Source organism: Prionailurus viverrinus, chromosome D4 (genome assembly GCF_022837055.1).
Source record: "Prionailurus viverrinus isolate Anna chromosome D4, UM_Priviv_1.0, whole genome shotgun sequence".
Taxonomy (NCBI): domain Eukaryota; kingdom Metazoa; phylum Chordata; class Mammalia; order Carnivora; family Felidae; genus Prionailurus; species Prionailurus viverrinus.
Window position 1 is genome coordinate 78,804,558 of NC_062573.1, and position 17,441 is coordinate 78,821,998.

Genomic DNA, 17,441 nt, shown 5'->3' on the forward strand with positions numbered 1-17,441 from the left:
TCTCTGCGTCCTGCGCAGTTTCTCTGCTCCAGGCACAAGCACGGCCCGAGAGCCGGCGCCTTGCAGACACACACGGATCCACGCATACAGTAGAGCCGTCTCGATCCACATTCTTGCACACCGCCCCCTCCTTCCCCCGAGCTCCCGGAGTCGCTGAGCGGGGCGAGTGACAGGCGCGTCCCGCCAACCCGCGTCCGGGCGGGCAGGGAGGAGCGGCGCGCGGGGCCAACTGCGGCGCGTCTTCCGGCGCCCGTGGAGGCGGCGAGGGTGGGACGCGGGGCGGAGCCCGAGTTTAGGAAGAGGAGGGGATGGCTGTCATCAATGAAGTCATATTCATAATCTAGTCCTCTCTCCCTCTGTTTCTGTACTCTGGGTGACTCAGAGAGGGAAGAGATTCAGCCAGCACACTCCTCGCGAGCAAGGTAAATATAACTTACAACTCCTTTCTCCTCTTTCCCCTCCCTCCGGCCTCCTGGCTGCAGCCGCCGCACAAACCCCTCCGGCACCGCGCCGCCTTCGCCGGGGATTATTCATTATTATCCTAATTATTATTTATTGTGCATGCATGGAGACCAAAACAAACAGGCGGGCCAACCGCCACAACAACAACAAAAAAAGCCCGCCTCCTCCCCGCGGGCCTCAGGTGGAATGCTCTAACGACAGCTCCCGGGCGGCGGTGGAAGAAACGGGAAAGTTTCAACCGAACCTTGCTGTTCTAATAATAACAGTAATAATTACTACTTCAAGGAGGCGAGGGAGGGGGGGAAATCCCAACAAACCACAGCCTTGACCCTAGGTAGGCAGTCAGCGACGCGCTGCCAACTCAAGGTTGCAACACACACACACACACACACACACACACACACACACACACACTATCGACAAGGTTGCAATCCCCCCATCCACTTAAAGCTGGGGGAGGGGGCACGGAGGAGGGGAAAGGCTGGAGGACCCGGGAGGAGGATGGAAAGGCGACAGTTCACCCCGAGGAGTCCTCCCCGGAAGAGTTGGAAGGGGAGCGAGAGAGGAGGGCGAGGTGCCCGGGCTGGCGGCAGGGCGCCAACGAACGCTGCTGCCACCCGCTTCCCGGGGACTTGTTTAAAGGGCTCCGGTTGCCGAGACGCGAGCGGATCTCGGCGGGAGAAGCCGGAGCTGGCGCGCCGAAGAGGCGGCCGCCACGCCGCGGGGCCGGTGCGTGCCGGATCGGAGGTGTCACCTCCAGTTGGCGGGTTCCCTCGGGCGGGGATGAAGACGCTGACCGGTAGGCAGGCCTTTAGGCAAAGCGGCTATCGGGGGGCTGCGCCCGGGGCTTTGCGGAGACGTCCCTGCCCCTGGTACCTGGCGGCCGCGCGGGCTCGGGTGTTGAAGTTCGGGGTGTCCTGCCCGGGCCGCACTGCTGGTACGGAGGGAGGAGGCCCCAAAGAAGGAGGTCGGAGGTGCCCGCCGGGCTCAGTTACCCTGCCCTCCCCCTCCCGGGGTTTGTTTTCTTTTGCTTGGCGTCCTCCCCTAGCTTGAACCGCGGGAACCTCGGGCGTGGGTCGCCCGCGATCGTCCGGGTGCTAGGGGCGCGCTGGGGCCCGGCAGAGCCACCGTGGCTGCGGGCCGGGAGGCCATGATCCGGATAATCCTCTCTGCCTGACTGTCACAAACAGGACCCGCGCGCACCAGGGCAGCAGTGGTGGCGTTCGCCGGAGAAGGGGAAGGGCTGCGGGGGGGCGGGGGAGGAGGGAGGGGGTGGCGAGGGCGGGAGGCGGGGAGACCGGGTGGAAGCCTCCTCCCAACGATGACACGCACCCCTTCCTTCTCGCTCCCTGCTTTCGAGTTTGCTTTATTCCCATCCCAACCTGGTTTACCCCTTCCTCTGTTCTCCCCCTCCATCCGGCCGTCTTCCCTCCTCCCGTTTGCGTTGCAAAACAGGGCCATGCCATCTGCAAAGGTGTCGCGATGCACTTCCCCAAATAACCGGTCCGGCGTGCCAGCCCCTAGGCTCCCTACGGCTTCGGGCACACACCGAGCCTGGTGCTCCGGGTGCCCCGCACCAGGCCTCGCCGCCTGGGCGCAGTTGCACCGCGCGGGGCGGGGCGCAGCAGTGCGGGCTCCAGGGGACACCCGCGCCCCGGTCCCGGCACTCGGCCGGTTTCCGGTACACGCGGGGAAATCGCCTCCTGCCAGTGTCTTCGCGCTCGCCCCTGCCTCCGCCGCCTGGATTGCATTATTATTTTTATCCGGGTTGCAGCTTGCGGCGGATCCTGGTGAGCGCGGGGCAGGCCGGACTGCTGGGGGTGGGGGGGTGGGGGTGGAGGGAAGTTGGACACGGATCAGGCAGGAAAAAAAAAAAAAGTTTGGCAGGGCGGCTAAGTAGGGAGAGGGGTGGGAGGGGGCGGCGAGCTCCCGCAGTTCGCGTCTCCGCGCCTTCGGGGCCGGCGCGAGTGTGTCTGCGCGTGAGTGTGAGTGTGTGTTGTGCGCGCCGGGGCCAGTGCGTCGCGAGCAGAGGCGCCGGCAGCCGCCCGGAGCCCGGGGAGGACCAGGCGAGGTTTGGTGGCGGAGGCTGGTGGGGGTGGCGTGTGCGTGTGGCTGCGAGTGTGAGTGTGAGTGTGCGCGCGCGAGCGGCGGAGAATCAGGAAGTCACAGCAGCGAAGCGCACACAGACATGTTTGATCGCCGTGACATGACGCGCGCGAGGGAGGAAGCGGCGGCGGCGGCGGGGGCCGGGCCGCGGGCTCGGGCGCGGGCCTAGGGCTCCGGAGGGGAGACCCGCTCCGCCCGCGCCGCCGCCGCAGGCTCGGCGAGCCCCGCTCCTCTTTTTGTTCCGCGTCCCCCAGGTAAGGAGCCTGCGCCGGCGCCGCCCGCTGAGTGCCGAGCTTTCCAGCTCTTTCCCAGCCGGCCCCCTCTGGTCTCCCGGCTTGCCTTTCCTGCAAAGTCAGGCAGGCGGAGGCGGGGGGGGGGGCGGGAAGCGGGCTCCTCGCCCTCCGATCGATCGCGTGGAAAACTTTCCAGCGGGAAGCACCGTAAGGGGCAAGAAGAAGAAGGCCTTGCTGGGTGCTGTCGCTTGTCAGTTCTTTCTCCTCCGGGTCCGGGGAGTGGAGTCGCTGCGCCCTGGGGCTGTTGCACATTCAAACTTTGGGCCTAAACGTGCCTCCCAACTCTCGCAGGATTTACTCCAGCAATAAAATGAATATTCAAAGTCGTCCATTTGGTCCTGCCAGGCGTTTGGATTTCATAAGAGAAGGACACGGGCTTGGGAGTCGAGGAAAGTGGGGGTGTTGTGCAGAATCCATTCCTTCTTTAATGTCTGCGCCGGGTGTTATGTAATTTTGGTAGCACATGGGTGCAAAAGCCCACATTGGGCTTCTCCCCTCCTTTGTTTATATAACTTTTGGGAGAGTTTTGCAAGGTTTCGCCTTTTTTTCTTCCTCCCTAATCTGCTGGACGTTGGTGCTTTGGAAACAACAAAGCCACCGGGCTTAATACATTTATGGAGAGGTGTCATCATTGTGCTCCGGTCATTAGGTAGACTGTATTCCTAAGTATGTGTAATGTTAGAGCATAAGGAAGGCATTAAGGGTACACGTTTGTCTACTGCATGGAGTGGTTATTTTTAACGTCTGTGCGTCATGAGCAGCAGAGTTAAATTTTAAACTTCCATTTCAAAGGACTTTTTTTATTTACACCTGGTTGTTTCATGCTCGTGGGAGCAGAATGCCTGTATGAACAGAAAGATTGGTGCTGGCTTGTTGGGTAGAAGAAAATTTCTGTCTAACTACCTAAGACTCAGAAGGCCCTGAGAGCTGTACTAAAATCAAAGCCATGCCCAATATTATGTGTGTGTATCTGCACTTCTATATGCACATTCAAATATTTCAGTAATATTTTCCATCAGTAATCTGGGGGGGCCACTGCCCCAGGCTTGTTTGCCAACACTAGACTTGGTAAGCTTCCAGCCTACTTTTAGCACACTGGTTAAGTGTTAAGAGGTGTGGCAGGTTTGAATCCAAGTTGGGTCATTGTTATGCAAATCCAGACACACTTTCTCTTTTAGGGATCTAATTGCGCTTTTATTCTCCTGGACTTTTTTTTTTTTTTTTTTTTAAGCTCCCTGACAACTCAAATGTCTGCGACTGGAGAAGAGGGGATTTGGAGATACCTATTAGGTACCAAAGATATTTATTGCCGTGGACAGAGAAACAAACCCCAAACCTGGACACCGCGGTCCATTTCCCTTGTTGGAGGCATTAAAAAGAGATGCCTTATGGGTAAAGAACATTGTGAAATAAATTAGGAGTTTGGATTATCGGAACCCTTGAAGAATTGTCAGAGGTGAGGGAGTTCTTCCTTCAATGCAGGCTTTCTCTTATGAGTGACATCAGTTACATCCCAGCACCGCGACTAGCTGCACTGTGGCGTCTCAGAAAATATTCACCGCAAGAGTGTGTTCAAAGCAGCTTTAGATCTTTTCTTTTGTTCGGTTTTAAAGTGGTTTTTGAGCATTTCTCGTCAAGTTTCTTGAAAAGTGCTTTGACCAACACCTGAGGCTTGGAATTGACAAAAAAAAAAAAAAGTGTCCCTGCTTGTATTATACCCTTAATGCTTGAATTCTGTTTCAAATATTTCTGGCAGCATAACTGGAAAGTAACAGTTTGGCAAATAATTATTTTAAAACTTTTTCTTTGATTCAGATAAGTCATTTACAGGCCAGTATAAAAGCACATTCCATTCTTTCCAGGAGACAATTGTGATGCCCCTCATATTACTGTAGTATTTTCGACATTTCATTTTAAAGGCTTATTATGTATTGGAGCAAGACCATAAAAGAGAAAACTTTCATAAATTATAAAAGTGGTAGTGTCCTCCAGTGTTTTCATGGCCCTTTTTCCCCCCCTTTAGAAGTCTTCCTTTGTAAACAAGGCCTTTGTTTGTCAAACTCCCCTAGGTCAGCAGCTTTTTGATACCCCAGAGAAATAATAAATCACGATTTGTGACATCTTGACATGCTGCCATGAGAACAACTGAATTATCACAAATACAGTGCTAGGCGGTGTTTGCCCTCATCTCGCGTTATGGGGGGGAGTGTTCCTAGGACCTGATTTCAACCAGCGTGAGTTCTGAGTTTCACTGCTTGTGGTCAAGATGATTTTAAGGGAAGCCATGGACGGTTTGTTGCTTAACATGAGTGGACTTGGAAAACTCCCTGTATATGAGTCACATTTCTCTTCTGTGGCATTTCTGGTGAACAGATGAGAAAATTTCCCTAATGGGAAAGCCATATTTGGGAGCGACTTCTGATTTCCTCTTGTCACTTTTTTTTTTTTTTTTAATGTGAAAGAATTATCTTTTGGATCACTCCTTGTCCTTAACTGTGTTAGGTAGATTGTGTCAGACCAACAGAGGAGGCTGAATTTTCTGTCGTCTTTGGAAGGGTTTGTATTATGGAACTTTAGTCTCTAGCCAGTTATAAAAGTCCTGGGTCATTCTATAAGGAGTTGGGAACAGAAAATACAGATGGTGGTGAAGTTATTTGGTAGAGTATTTAGGAAGGCCTGAGATGTTTCTTTTTTGCTACATAGAAAGCCATGACTTTATGTTTACCAGGGAATATAGAAGTCTAAACCTCAGTTCTGCCAGAGTCATTATGAAAGATAGCGTATTTATTTTGACGTATTTATCAGCCAAGTTAAAGGGGATCTTGCAACCTGGGTTTGGAAAACTTTACAATCTTATTGTTTATGATGACTTTATTTTCTCTCATGTTAATAGAGTACTTTTCCTTGAAAGCATTCAGGGTACATTAGAGATTTTAAAGATACAGTCAAATTTGGGGCGCCTGGGTGGCTCAGTCGGTTGAGCATCCAACTTCGGCTCAGGTCATGATCTCACAGTCTGTGAGCTCGAGCCCTGCCTCTGGCTCTGTGCTGACAGCTTGGAGCCTGGAGCCTACTTTAGATTCTGTGGCTCCCCCTCTCTCTCTGCCCTCCCCTGCTTGTGCTCACTCTCTCTCTCTCTCTCTCTCTCTCTCTCAAAAATAAACATTAAAAAAATTAAGAAAATATACAGTCAAATGTAAGTTTTAAAGATGCAAGTTTTAAAGATACAGTCAAAGATGCTTGAATAATTATACCTTAGCAAAACATATAATAGAGCTGATGAAATTCAGCAGCTATGTAGCTGGGTCTTTAGGGTGTTGAATATAAACATCATTTAATCTTAATTATGAGCGAATAACTCATTAATTCTCTCATTTGGAATGATGGTATAGATACGGAATACGGGATTTTTGACTCAGATACTGACGTAAGTAAGTGGTGCCCTTCTGGACTTCTGGATTTATAATATGTGATTCTTTAATTGAAGCTAACTATGAATTGTGATGATATCTTCGTATGCCAGACTTTCAGAACATTCAGACAGTTACAATCAGGCCATATGCCTGTATGATGTAAAACCTTTAAAAATCACAATATTCTGTTGTATTTTTAGGTGTGGAAGCATCAACTTAAGCTTTGGTCTTATACCAAGACATCATCCACCGCTTTGCAAGCACTGATGCATTAGAAACTTTTTGGAAACCGAACTAATTTCAATTTGGGCTGACCCTTTTGTGAAGTGTTGAGTGGCGTCCACAGAATAGAAACAAATTTGAAGTTTCAAAACCATTAAATATAATTATAACTCTGCCCCTCCTCCCCTTTTTTAAAAAACGGAATTCTGAATTGGGAAATTTAAGTCACTTAAAAATAGACAAAATGTCTCTGAGCAAAAAGATCGAGATGTATTGTTTTGTAGGTTAACAGCAGTCCAAGGAGATTCCCTTATCATTTTGTGTTTGGATTGTGTTTTTCTTGTTTAGGATGACTGTATATTTCTTCACCTCCTTCATGTTGTGTATTCCAGTTGTTAGCATCCCACTGGGACATAAGTCATTGAACTTGGAAATTCAGTGTACATGACCAACGTCCGCCCCCATCTTCCCCCAGTGCCTTTGAAGCGGGCGCGTGTTTAGTTTTGCAGTATCTGCAACTCTTCTGTACTTTGCTGCCACACTGTATTTATACATGTGCTCAAATGCTATTAAGCAAAGCCCATAATTCCGTAAAAAGTAAACAACGTACAGTTGAGAATTTGTGTTTTAAAGAATGTACCTGAACATGACAAGCTATTGAATAACATCAGGTCAACTGTGCAGACCCCATGACGCAGGGAGAGGTCAGGGTGAGCTGTGATGGGTCTAGGGGATAGATAAGGTCTTTGAGATGGGGTAGCCTTATGACCAGAGGAGGGTGGGGGTGGAGGAGGTGGGCTGCTGATCATCAGAGGAAAATCCAGAGCTCACAGGGACCGGTCTGAACACTCCATGAGAAGACATTTGACCTGAGAAGAGACCGTTTGTCAGAGAAAGAGGTTCCAGCCAAGGAGGATTTGCGGAAGGGATGGTGAATTATCCATAGGGATAAATCCATAGGGATAAGATTATCCAGTATGCGTTGGAGGCTTGTCTCAGAAGTTTTGAGCAGGGAATTCATGATCGAAAATATTGCAGATTCACATGTGGATTCAAGTCTAGGGTGGGAATTGAAGCCATTAAAAGGATCCTCGTGATAATGCACATTTTTACACCCCAGCTCACAAGGTAGCACATCTTTTACTTGATTTATATCAAAATTGTGGTTGTAGCTGGCGACTCTTTTGCCTATTTTTTTGTAGATGAAGAACCTGAAATTTGAACAGCTCAGATGAGCTATGTGGCAAATTTTTTTTTTTTAATGGCATGTTAGCGTGTAAACAGCCATTGTCCATTTTAATTGCAGTGAACTTAAAGGGCTCCTTCTTGAACTTTTGTTGCTACTGAGAAAGTCAGGGCATATTAAAACCCATCCGTCACATACCTGGGGTCTGTTCAGCGAATAAGAGTCGAGTTTTACTGCGAACTCCAAGTGTGCCATCTCAGAGAGCAGAGTTTGTAAAATATCTATTTCCGACTCTTAGGTGTTTAATGTACTAATAAAGTTATCTTAGCAGACAGAGCAGGAAGTGGCTATCATTGATTCCTAGCAGCATCCCAACCGAGGTTGCCTCGCAAACGGGCCTAAGAGAACCTAGGAAGGATGGTTTGCACCTGTAAGGTATACACAAGCCAATACATTTCACGGTGGCCTGCTGTGAAACTAGGTTTTGTCGGTTTGGTTTTGAGTGATTGCCTAGCCCTTCAGGTTCAACTGAGTGTTAGAAACGACAGTAATTCACGATAACCTTTATGCCTACCAATGGACATGGGTCCTGGCTTAGAAGGATGTTCTGCTGAAGTGCTTTTGTTGTTGAGGGACTTCTTCTGGGTACTTTGGGTTTTCTCGGAAGCAGGCACCCTCCTTTAAAGACTTTGTCCTTTGTGGAAATGTTGGCTGTCCTCACGGAGGAGGTCTTGGGATTGTATCCCAGGTAGGCTCTCGGAAGAAGGCGACTCAGCAGGATGTGCAAGGTGATAATGTTAAGATAATGTTCCTGTTGAGCGTGGCTCCCAGGATGGTGGGGCAGTAATTAGCCGCTACAGCGTTTGTGTGATCTTCTGTCCCTCTCTCGAGCAGAGCTGCCATAGAGACTTTTCCAGGTCTGACTCTGGGCAAGGATGGTCCCAAAGCAGGTTATTTGAAGGGAGGGCAGCAGCTAACATCCTAACCTGTTTCCTTGACCAAAGGACGGAAGGGTTCACAGACGCCTGACAAACAGAGCAATTTTTTTTAATCCAACCACGTTTAATTTTGTTTTTTTAACTTTTTAAAAGTTCATTTATTTATTTTGAGAGGGAGAGAGAGAGAGAGGAAGAGAGAGCCTCAAGCAGGCTCCGCACTGTCAGCACAGAGCCCAACTCAGGGCTCGAACTCACAAACCGTGAGATCATGACCTGAGCCGAAATCAAGAGTCGGATGCTTAACCGACTGAGCCACCCAGGCGCCCCAAATCCAACCACTTTTTCAAACATATTCAACTTTGAATGGGAAACTTACAGGAAGCCCTGGGAGAAAAATGTTTTCCACGCTCTTCTAGAGTTTTGGGTCCAGTATGAGTCATGTTTTTGTTGTTGTTGTTTTAACGTTTATTTATTTTTGGGACAGAGAGAGACAGAGCATGAATGGGGGAGGGGCAGAGGGAGAGGGAGACACAGAATCGGAAGCAGGCTCCAGACTCTGAGCCATCAGCCCAGAGCCTGACGCGGGGCTCGAACTCACGGACCGCGAGATCGTGACCCACCTGAAGTCGGACGCTTAACCGACTGAGCCACCCAGGCGCCCCAAGTACGAGTCATGTTTAACTTCAAGCCCAGCACGGTTTTCATCGTGGTGCAAATCATGCCGCACACTGTTTAAAGTTGCCTGTCCCAGACCCAGAAGCAGGAGGGCTTTGGTAATGTTTCACTGTCTATCCAGGCAACCTTGGTCTCTGAAAAAGAAACTTCTGGTAGATTTATTTCCTTTATCTTCCCTGCTGTTCTCCCCCTGCCCCGCGCCCCCGCCCCCCCCCTCCCCGTTAAGAATGGCAACGCTCTGTGCTCCAGTTGGAGAAATGTTGTTACTTCTTGTAGGGGAATTATCAATCCCTTCGTGGAGAAAGCTACACAGAAAACGAGAAGCCCTTCAGGTCAGGAGATGTTCTGAATCAGCAAACAGACATAAAAAGAACTCTTATCTTAACTATCTCCTGAGCCTTGTAGTTCTCCCGTTAACAGCCAGAAAACTTTAAAAAGACCAGAGCTGCTCTCGGGGATGCGAACTGGGCCTGAGTTTTATTTCTAATATTCTACCTTTGACCCGTACCCCAGCCTTTCTGTCAGCCCAGCCGTGAGAAAGATGTGCTGCTGGATTTGAAAACGGTTCCTTATTGCATTTGCTTAAGAGTTATGTAAGGGGTGCTGTCTAGTCGACGTGGTTTTTTGCCCCCAAACCCTTTCGTGACTAGAAAACAAAAGTATCTAGGAAACATTCATTCGTTCATTGGTTTGTTCCTCATTCATTCATTCATACTTCTTTTGTTTTTTTTTTTTTTCAAGGCCTAGCTGAAATGTCACCTTCTCCGGGAAGCCTCCCCTGATCCCCTCTTCCTTCCTCCCTCCACCCTGTAGGCCGGCCCTCCTGTCCTGTGACTGCTCTGGACAGCCTTGGCTATACCCCTTCTTATTTTGCAGGAGCTCCCCTTTGTTTTTGTGAGGGGAAAAACCCTCTCACTGCTCTTTAAGGATAAGTCTTGTTTCCCTATCAGACTTGTAGAGCCTTGGGGTCAGCCCTTGGGCCTTTTCCTACATCTTACCTGCCTCATGCCCTTTGGAGATTGAGGACAGGAGGCCCTCTGGCAGTTTGATTGGAAGTCACCAGCCTCCTTAGTTCATGACTCCACCTCCTATGATCCCTGAGGCTTCTCCTGTCTCTCCCTTCCTAGATTGATGGGTCATCAACAGCCAAATCCTGAGCCCTGCCTGCAAAATATCCCTCCCCTTCCACGCCCTTCTCTTTGCCTGCCTGCACATTGTTGCATTGTGCTGGGGGGGGGGGGGGGGGGCAGTGGAAGCCCTCCACCCTGCTGGATGGCCTTGCCTGATGGGTCCCGTGGCTCAGTCCCAGATTGGCGCTAGAGATAGAAAGCTCTCCTTACAGACGTGACTTCTTTGGGCAGGCCGCGTGGTCCCTTCCTGACTTCCCGCCCTCATCTTTTCCGTGGGGATGTGACAAAAATGTATCCTCAATTGAAGTCGCTAACGTTACTGCAAAGCCCTTGCAGGTGCCTTTAAATATGACCCCAAGGGGGGCGGTCCTTGGTATCCTAGTTGATTGCGGTACCACGGTAAGGTACATATTTTGTCGTGGTTGTCACGGTTAGGCTGGCAACGCTTAGAGTTCCTTGCAGTTGAATTCCTATTTAATCTGCTCATGGCTGTGCTGGGACTTTTAGCTCAGGGGAGAGGGAGGAGGTTGGGGCTGAGGGAAGGTGTCTGTGGTAACTTCAGCTTTGCGAAGCTCTGAAGACTTTTATTTTAAAAACACACACTCCCCTGTTGTAAAGGCAGGGTCAGGACACAGAAAAGACAGGGTGTGATGTCTTGGCCAAGAACACAGCGGCCGGCCCTCTGGGGAGTGCATTATATGGAGGACAGGGGACTCCTCTCTCCTCCCCAGTGCGTGCACATGTGCATGGGGGCTGCCCCTGTGCCTTACCCTGTCCCCGCACCCCAGACACATTTCCTTCATTGTATCAGCCACATAATTGTGGAACAGGCTGTGCTTTTCCGTGACAGTGTCCACCTCTCCCCTCTCTACCCCCCCAACACAAAATAACAGCAGAGTCTGAGCAGAGACCTGTCACTCCAACCTATCAAGGTGAGCTGAGCCGTCCCTTCCCCCCTCCCCCCCCCAAACCCGGCTGGACCCACCCCCATCCCTCCCTGTGGGCATCCTGTCTTCAGTGCTTTGAAGCGGGAAGAAAGGGGGTCCATTCCGAGGGATACCCGTGGCAGCGTTGGTGAAGGAGACCCTGAGCTGGCCGACACTGGACTTCAAACCTTAACCACAGTGACTTTGGTAATAACCTGCGCCTCTTCCTGAGAGCTGAATGGCTTTGTAGTTTACACCCCACGAGTTGCTTTGCGCTGTGGGAAAGTCTAGTTAGGTCCTCTCGAGGTGTGCCATAAAGGTGCCAGCAGAAACGAGGAGGGAGGGAGAAGGGGCCAGGGCTACGGCCTCCTCTTGGAGAGTCACTCCTCTGCAGTATTATACCTGCGTGCTGGTGGCCAGGCAGGAGTCCTGGGACAGCCCAGGTTCGGCCCTTGGAGGGACCCTCATGAAGGCCACTGCACACAGGATTGCAGAAATCTTTGAGGTGCTTCGAGTCCTGCACGGGCAGGTTGTGGGGGAGCCTGGAGATCCTCCTTTCTCAAGCTCAGAGGAACCAGAAAGACTGCAGAGGAAAAGCACTCTGCCCAGGGCCCCGCAGTTGGTGACGGTCCTGGAACGGGAAGACGAGCATCTGCCTCTCTGGATCTTTGGACACCCGGTGCCTTCGGAACAGCCAGAGTATCCCATCCAGGTTGTGTGATTGTGCAGATCCTTGCCCTCCCTTAGCAGGGGACAAGGGCCCTCATCTCTTAAACTCCACAGTGGCTCACAGCTATTTTCTTTCGTTGACCTGTGCTGTCTCACGGACAACATGCATCAGGCCCCTGCCTCGGAAGGTTCTCTTCTGATTAGAAAAGTTTCCCCCACGACACGTTCCCCTGTTAACATTCTACTTAAACACCCAGTACTTTTCCGTCCGCTTTTCTTATCTCTTTTCCCCTTTAAGAAGCTTTTAGTAGTTTCCTTTAACAAAAAATGAGGAGCATTCTTATGGGGCAGTATACAAGTATAATCCCAGCATTCCGCCACATTCCCAGATGAAAGCCACCACATATGCACAGAGCAGTATTTCGGGAGAACGTAGATCAAAACGTGAAACATGGAAAGTGGGACTCCTGGCTGAGCATTTGTATCTTCATTGTTCAGACTTGGGGTAGGTTACGGTAACAGCTATTGAAGCCCATTTCAAGGTAAACCATAACAGGAAGTAAGCAATTTCCTTTTATTCACTAAAAAATAAAGGGGTGTATTAGTTTGCTGATATACATGAAAGAACATTATAACTTGTAGTACCTCTGAATTGACGTCAGCTTCCTAAATTTAAAATGCTGACTGGACCAGTGTATATGTGAGGGAGTGGCATGCAAAAAAAAAAAAAAAAAAAAAAAAAAAAAAAAACCAAAACCAAAAAACAGTTACTTCCGCCTGCTTTGTTAATCATAAAGAATAAATAATAACATTTGGCTCTCTAGTGGATCCAAGGCTATAATTCACCCTTGAAGCTTCCCTGTTGTTTTAGAAACCACTTCAACTGGGTTCTGAGTCCCGTCTTGGATCAGCAAAACACTGTTACAATCACTCCCAGGTAGCCTCCCACTGCTCCCTGTTTTGGCCCTAATTCATTTATCAGAATGGCTTAAATTCTTGCCTACACTCCTTGGATCTCTTTGTGTGAACATAGCTCAGGCACAGATTACTCTCTAATTTTTATTTATAAAATAACTGACTCTGTTAATAGTTTGCTCCTGGCATTCCTGGGCTGTTTATTCACATCTTTTTTTTTTAATTATTAATATTATAAAGTTTATTTATTCATTTTGTGAGAGAGAGAGAGAGAGAGAGAGAGAGCAAGCGAGCATGAGCAGGGGAGGGGAAGAGAGAGGGAGAGACAGAATCCCAAATAAGCTCTGAGCTTTTCAGCACAGAGCCCGAGTCAGGGCTCGAACCCACGAACTGTGAGATCATGACCTGAGCTGAAACCAAGTGTCAGATGCTCAACTGACCAAACCACCCAGGCACTACTACGTCTCTTTTTTATTGAGCACTTCCTACATGCGGGGACACAGAGGAGTGCAGAAGAGCAAGACCCTTGCATTCCAGTGATTTAGCAGGAGGTGAAAGCAAGCAGGGAGCTAAGAATGGAACTAATGTGGCTTTTCGATGTGTTTCCCCTTTAACCTCATTTCACCGCGTGGAAATACCCGGGCTGTGAGTGCCTTGGCCCCTATGGTTAATTCCACCCCTGCCGCTAAGCAGTGGGTAAGCAAATTCACTTAGGGTGTCTCATTCTGTGTTCTGGGAGGTTGTCTGAGAGCAGAAAAGTGTTTGCATGTACAGGTGCACGGGCCCCCAATAACGAAAGGTCCAGTGTCACATTTCCTCTCACCAGTGGTCTTCATTGATGTCCGTCGGAATCTGGGAAACCGCTTATTTGCTCGTTTTGGCTCCTTTCCAAGATGTGAGATGTACCCACACCGTGAGGCATTTCCCCAGGGAGGGGGGAGGATGCCAAGAAATCTTGGAGTGTGGGTGATGGACTGTTTGCCGAAATCAGAGCACCGGAATTTCCACACCTAGTCTGTGCTGGGCCCGATCCAGTAGTCATGGATGACTCTTGTCGGGAATCTGGGACCACAGAGAAGCTGAGGATGAATGCGTGGCCTCAACTCTCCAAGTGGTCGGCAGTTACTTAGCTGGCAGGAGGAACCGCAGTTTAAACTGTTTCTTCTGATCGCTTCTGGTACGGCGGAGGTGGTGGGGAAGATAAGGCTGCATGAGGACTGGCTGCTTGCTTGGTGCCGGGCACGGAGCTGTTTTGGTACATGTGCCGACACTGCATTTCGGTCTCAGCCGGTGGTTGTTACATGTTGGGTATTTGGACCCATCTATCTATTTGACCCGGGCAACCCCTGCTTCTCCCTTGCCCCCCAACGGGCATTCCCTTTCGCTGTCAGTTTCTGAAATTGTACTTCTTTCTCCTTTTAACTATCTGGAGTTCTCTGTGCAGTTTCGAATGCTCATTTACTTATGAAAACGTGTCTTGGTTATGAAAACTTTCTTAGGGGTTTTATATTTTACTGGCTTTGGGGGGTTAATGCCTCGTCAGGTGCCCAAGCCAGTAAGTAATGAACAGCATCTGTTGACTTCGGTAATAAATTTCAAACTTGTTTAGAATTCTGCTTATGTGTTAAATTTGAGTTTCTCCAGTGAGTCTTTTTTGTATCTTAGATGATTTATATCTTTCTGGGGAATCATTTAGAGTGTTCTTTTTTTTCCTTTTAAACAAGTGGTCTTCATAAAGACTAGGGCAGATGGATATATATCACACTCACTCAAACATCTGGACGAGACAGGGCAGTTCTGTTTGATGTTTGTTACAGAAATGGCACCGTCAAATACTAACAACTGTTTCATTCTGATCTCAACATCATGCTTAAGACATTCCTTTCTCTTTTCTTCTTTCCAACACAGTATCACTCTACTGACTGGCAGAGACAGGAGAAGTAGATGTCCACGCCCACAGACCCTGGCGCGATGCCCCATCCAGGGCCCTCGCCAGGGCCCGGACCCTCTCCTGGACCAATTCTTGGACCTAGTCCAGGACCCGGACCATCCCCAGGTTCTGTCCACAGTATGATGGGGCCGAGTCCCGGACCTCCCAGTGTCTCACACCCCATGCCAACAATGGGGTCTGCCGACTTCCCGCAGGAAGGCATACATCAAATGCATAAGGTAAGAGTTCATTTTCTTGTTCACTCTTGTCTTCTGAGTCATGGATGGCTACTATCCCTGATAACCCCCCCTTCTCTCTCTCTCTCTTTTTTCCCCCCCCTACTATTGTTAACAAGAGAATCAAGCTAGGACTCTGTTTTATCTTGTATGTTATTAAAAACATACGTTCTGAGGCTCTTTTTATTGTTACAGATGTTGTACAGGAAGATCAGATCTTGGGTTTTCGCAAAAGACTAGATAGAATATGCAGTTCTGACAGTCTGATTTGTAGGTTGCAGGTACCTTGGCCTGGTGAGTAAGTGTATTAGTGAGCGAGTCTTGGTTCTTTTCCAACCGTAGATGTTAAATAACATATCATCCGCGAATGGATGTATTGAAATTGATCCTTCCCTAAAAATGTTGACATTTATTTAAAAAAAAAAAGATCCCACAGAGTGAAAAGAAAACAAGTCATTTCCTAAAGGATGTTTTTAAAAGACTGTATCGAAATAAAATAGTTTCTCGGGAATCCCTAAAATGCACTATGCTATCCCCATGTCAAGTGGCTTTATTCTGATTTTGGAAGAGGGCTGGGAGTTTGCAGAGTGCAGGTCCCTATCTGTTCGTTTCTGGACTAGGGTTATAATAATCTTCTGTTTATGAGGCTTGGATTGTTGCTGCAGGGATGATCATATCAGTACAACTTGGCATCAGGCCTTTGAGGGAGATGCAGAGAAGGGAGAGCAGCCTTTGGAGAAAGCCAGCAAGGGCCTGTGGGAGTTTGTTCTACTAGCCAGTGGAAATCAGTGAGGCCACAGCACGTGACCTCAGGGCTGTACCCGATGAGACACATAGAGGTTTTCCATCCCCTTTTTGGATGTCGTCGCAGGTAGACAACAGGCATGGTGGGGCTGCCCCTTGGTATAAAGTAGGCAAGCCGTGGAAGATGCTGGTTTAAAACAGAAAGATTCCAGCAAAATAAAGCAAGTCTTTCCTCTAACTGTGTAGGACTATACAGGCCCATTTTAAGGTAAAGCATCAGAGCCCAAATTTTATTTATTTATTTATTTATTTATTTATTTATTTATTTATTTATTTATTATTTTATTTCATTTTATTTTATTTTACAAATTTTGTTATGTGATGATTTTCAAATCAGGAAAGTAATATATACTTCTTTTGAAAAGTAAAACCATACTGAGCTAAAGAAAGAAATGGTTAGGGGCGTGTGGGTGGCTCAGTCAGTTAAGCGTCCAACTTCGGCTCAGGTCAGGATCTCCCAGCCCATGAGTTCGAGCCCTGCATCAGGCTCTGTGCTGACAGTTCAGAGCCTGGAGCCTGCTTCGTATTCTGTGTCTCCCTCTCTCTCTGCCCCTCCCCTGCTCACACTCTGTCTCTCTCAAAAATGAATAAACATTAAACAACAATTAAAAAAAAAAGAAAGAAATGGTTAATCCTGGCTTCACCCCAGGTAACAGCTTTGTGCTTACTTTCCCAGCCTTACTTTTCTCCTTGTTCAGTAAAAGTACTCTGTAAGCACACATCTGCATATATAGGTCTGACTTTCTCTGTTTGTTTTTCCTTTTACCATAATCGAATAATCATAGCATCACTATTAATTACTCTGAAACTTCCTCTTTTCATTTAATGACATACCATGCCTATCCCTATAATATCCCCAGGTTCTCTCTCTGCTTTTTTGGTTTTTGGGTTTTTTTTTTTTTTTTAAAACATGTTTTTAGCGTTTCAGGTATCTAAAGAAATAAAGCTGCTTGTTTTTCATATCGTCGTCTTTAGGAGACATATTGAACATACAGACATACTGAAGTCATTACATTGTCTTGTGTCCCTATTAAATTAATTTGGGAGCTATTATAGGTCTGATCTGTCACTAATAGGCCTTAGTCCAACTGGGTGAAAGAATTCCAGGACGGTTTGAGGCTGTCTTGCCTCCCAAATGAAAAATAAAATGTGAAGGAAAGCTTTATCTAAGCTTTAGTATTATTTAAGCATTTAAGCATTTGAATGTATGACTGAGTGTTGGGTCCGTGGTAGGTTTTTGCACTGGATTGATTTTTATTGGTGATTATCTCTTCTGGTCCCTTCTGTTTTGTGACCTAGTGTTTTTGTCACCTTTTCCCATACTGTCTTCCCTTCCACACATCGCCCCCCCACCCAGCCCCATTGATATTCCTTTTTGTTTCATTTTCTTTTGCTTTGCTGAGAATTTTTTTTTTTTTTTTTTTTTTTTGCCATCCTGCTTTTCCATAATCCCAGCCCCTCTGATGATGCCCTGCGTGGGGACCTGTTTAAGCGCCTAGAGTTCACACCTGCTGACCAGATGCCTTCCCTTTTTTA

At 48.3% G+C, this 17,441-nt stretch overlaps 1 protein-coding gene across 8 annotated transcripts in view; it reads left to right on the forward strand.

Annotated features, from left to right (window-relative positions):
- The first annotated feature begins 284 nt into the window (after positions 1-284).
- SMARCA2 (SWI/SNF related, matrix associated, actin dependent regulator of chromatin, subfamily a, member 2) overlaps positions 285-17,441 on the forward strand; it is a 180,726-nt gene continuing 163,569 nt past the window's right edge. The window contains exons 1-2 of one of the 8 annotated variants that reach the window (XM_047831352.1): positions 285-422; positions 14,844-15,104. In XM_047831352.1, coding sequence (XP_047687308.1) covers positions 14,880-15,104 — 225 coding nt within the window. In that variant the 5' untranslated portion in view covers positions 285-422; positions 14,844-14,879. Of the gene's footprint in view, positions 423-1,862; positions 2,253-2,475; positions 2,534-2,564; positions 2,823-4,191; positions 4,318-11,466; positions 11,559-14,843; positions 15,105-17,441 lie in introns of those variants that run through there. The other 7 variants (XM_047831354.1, XM_047831357.1, XM_047831359.1 and 4 more) reach the window with 7 other exon arrangements.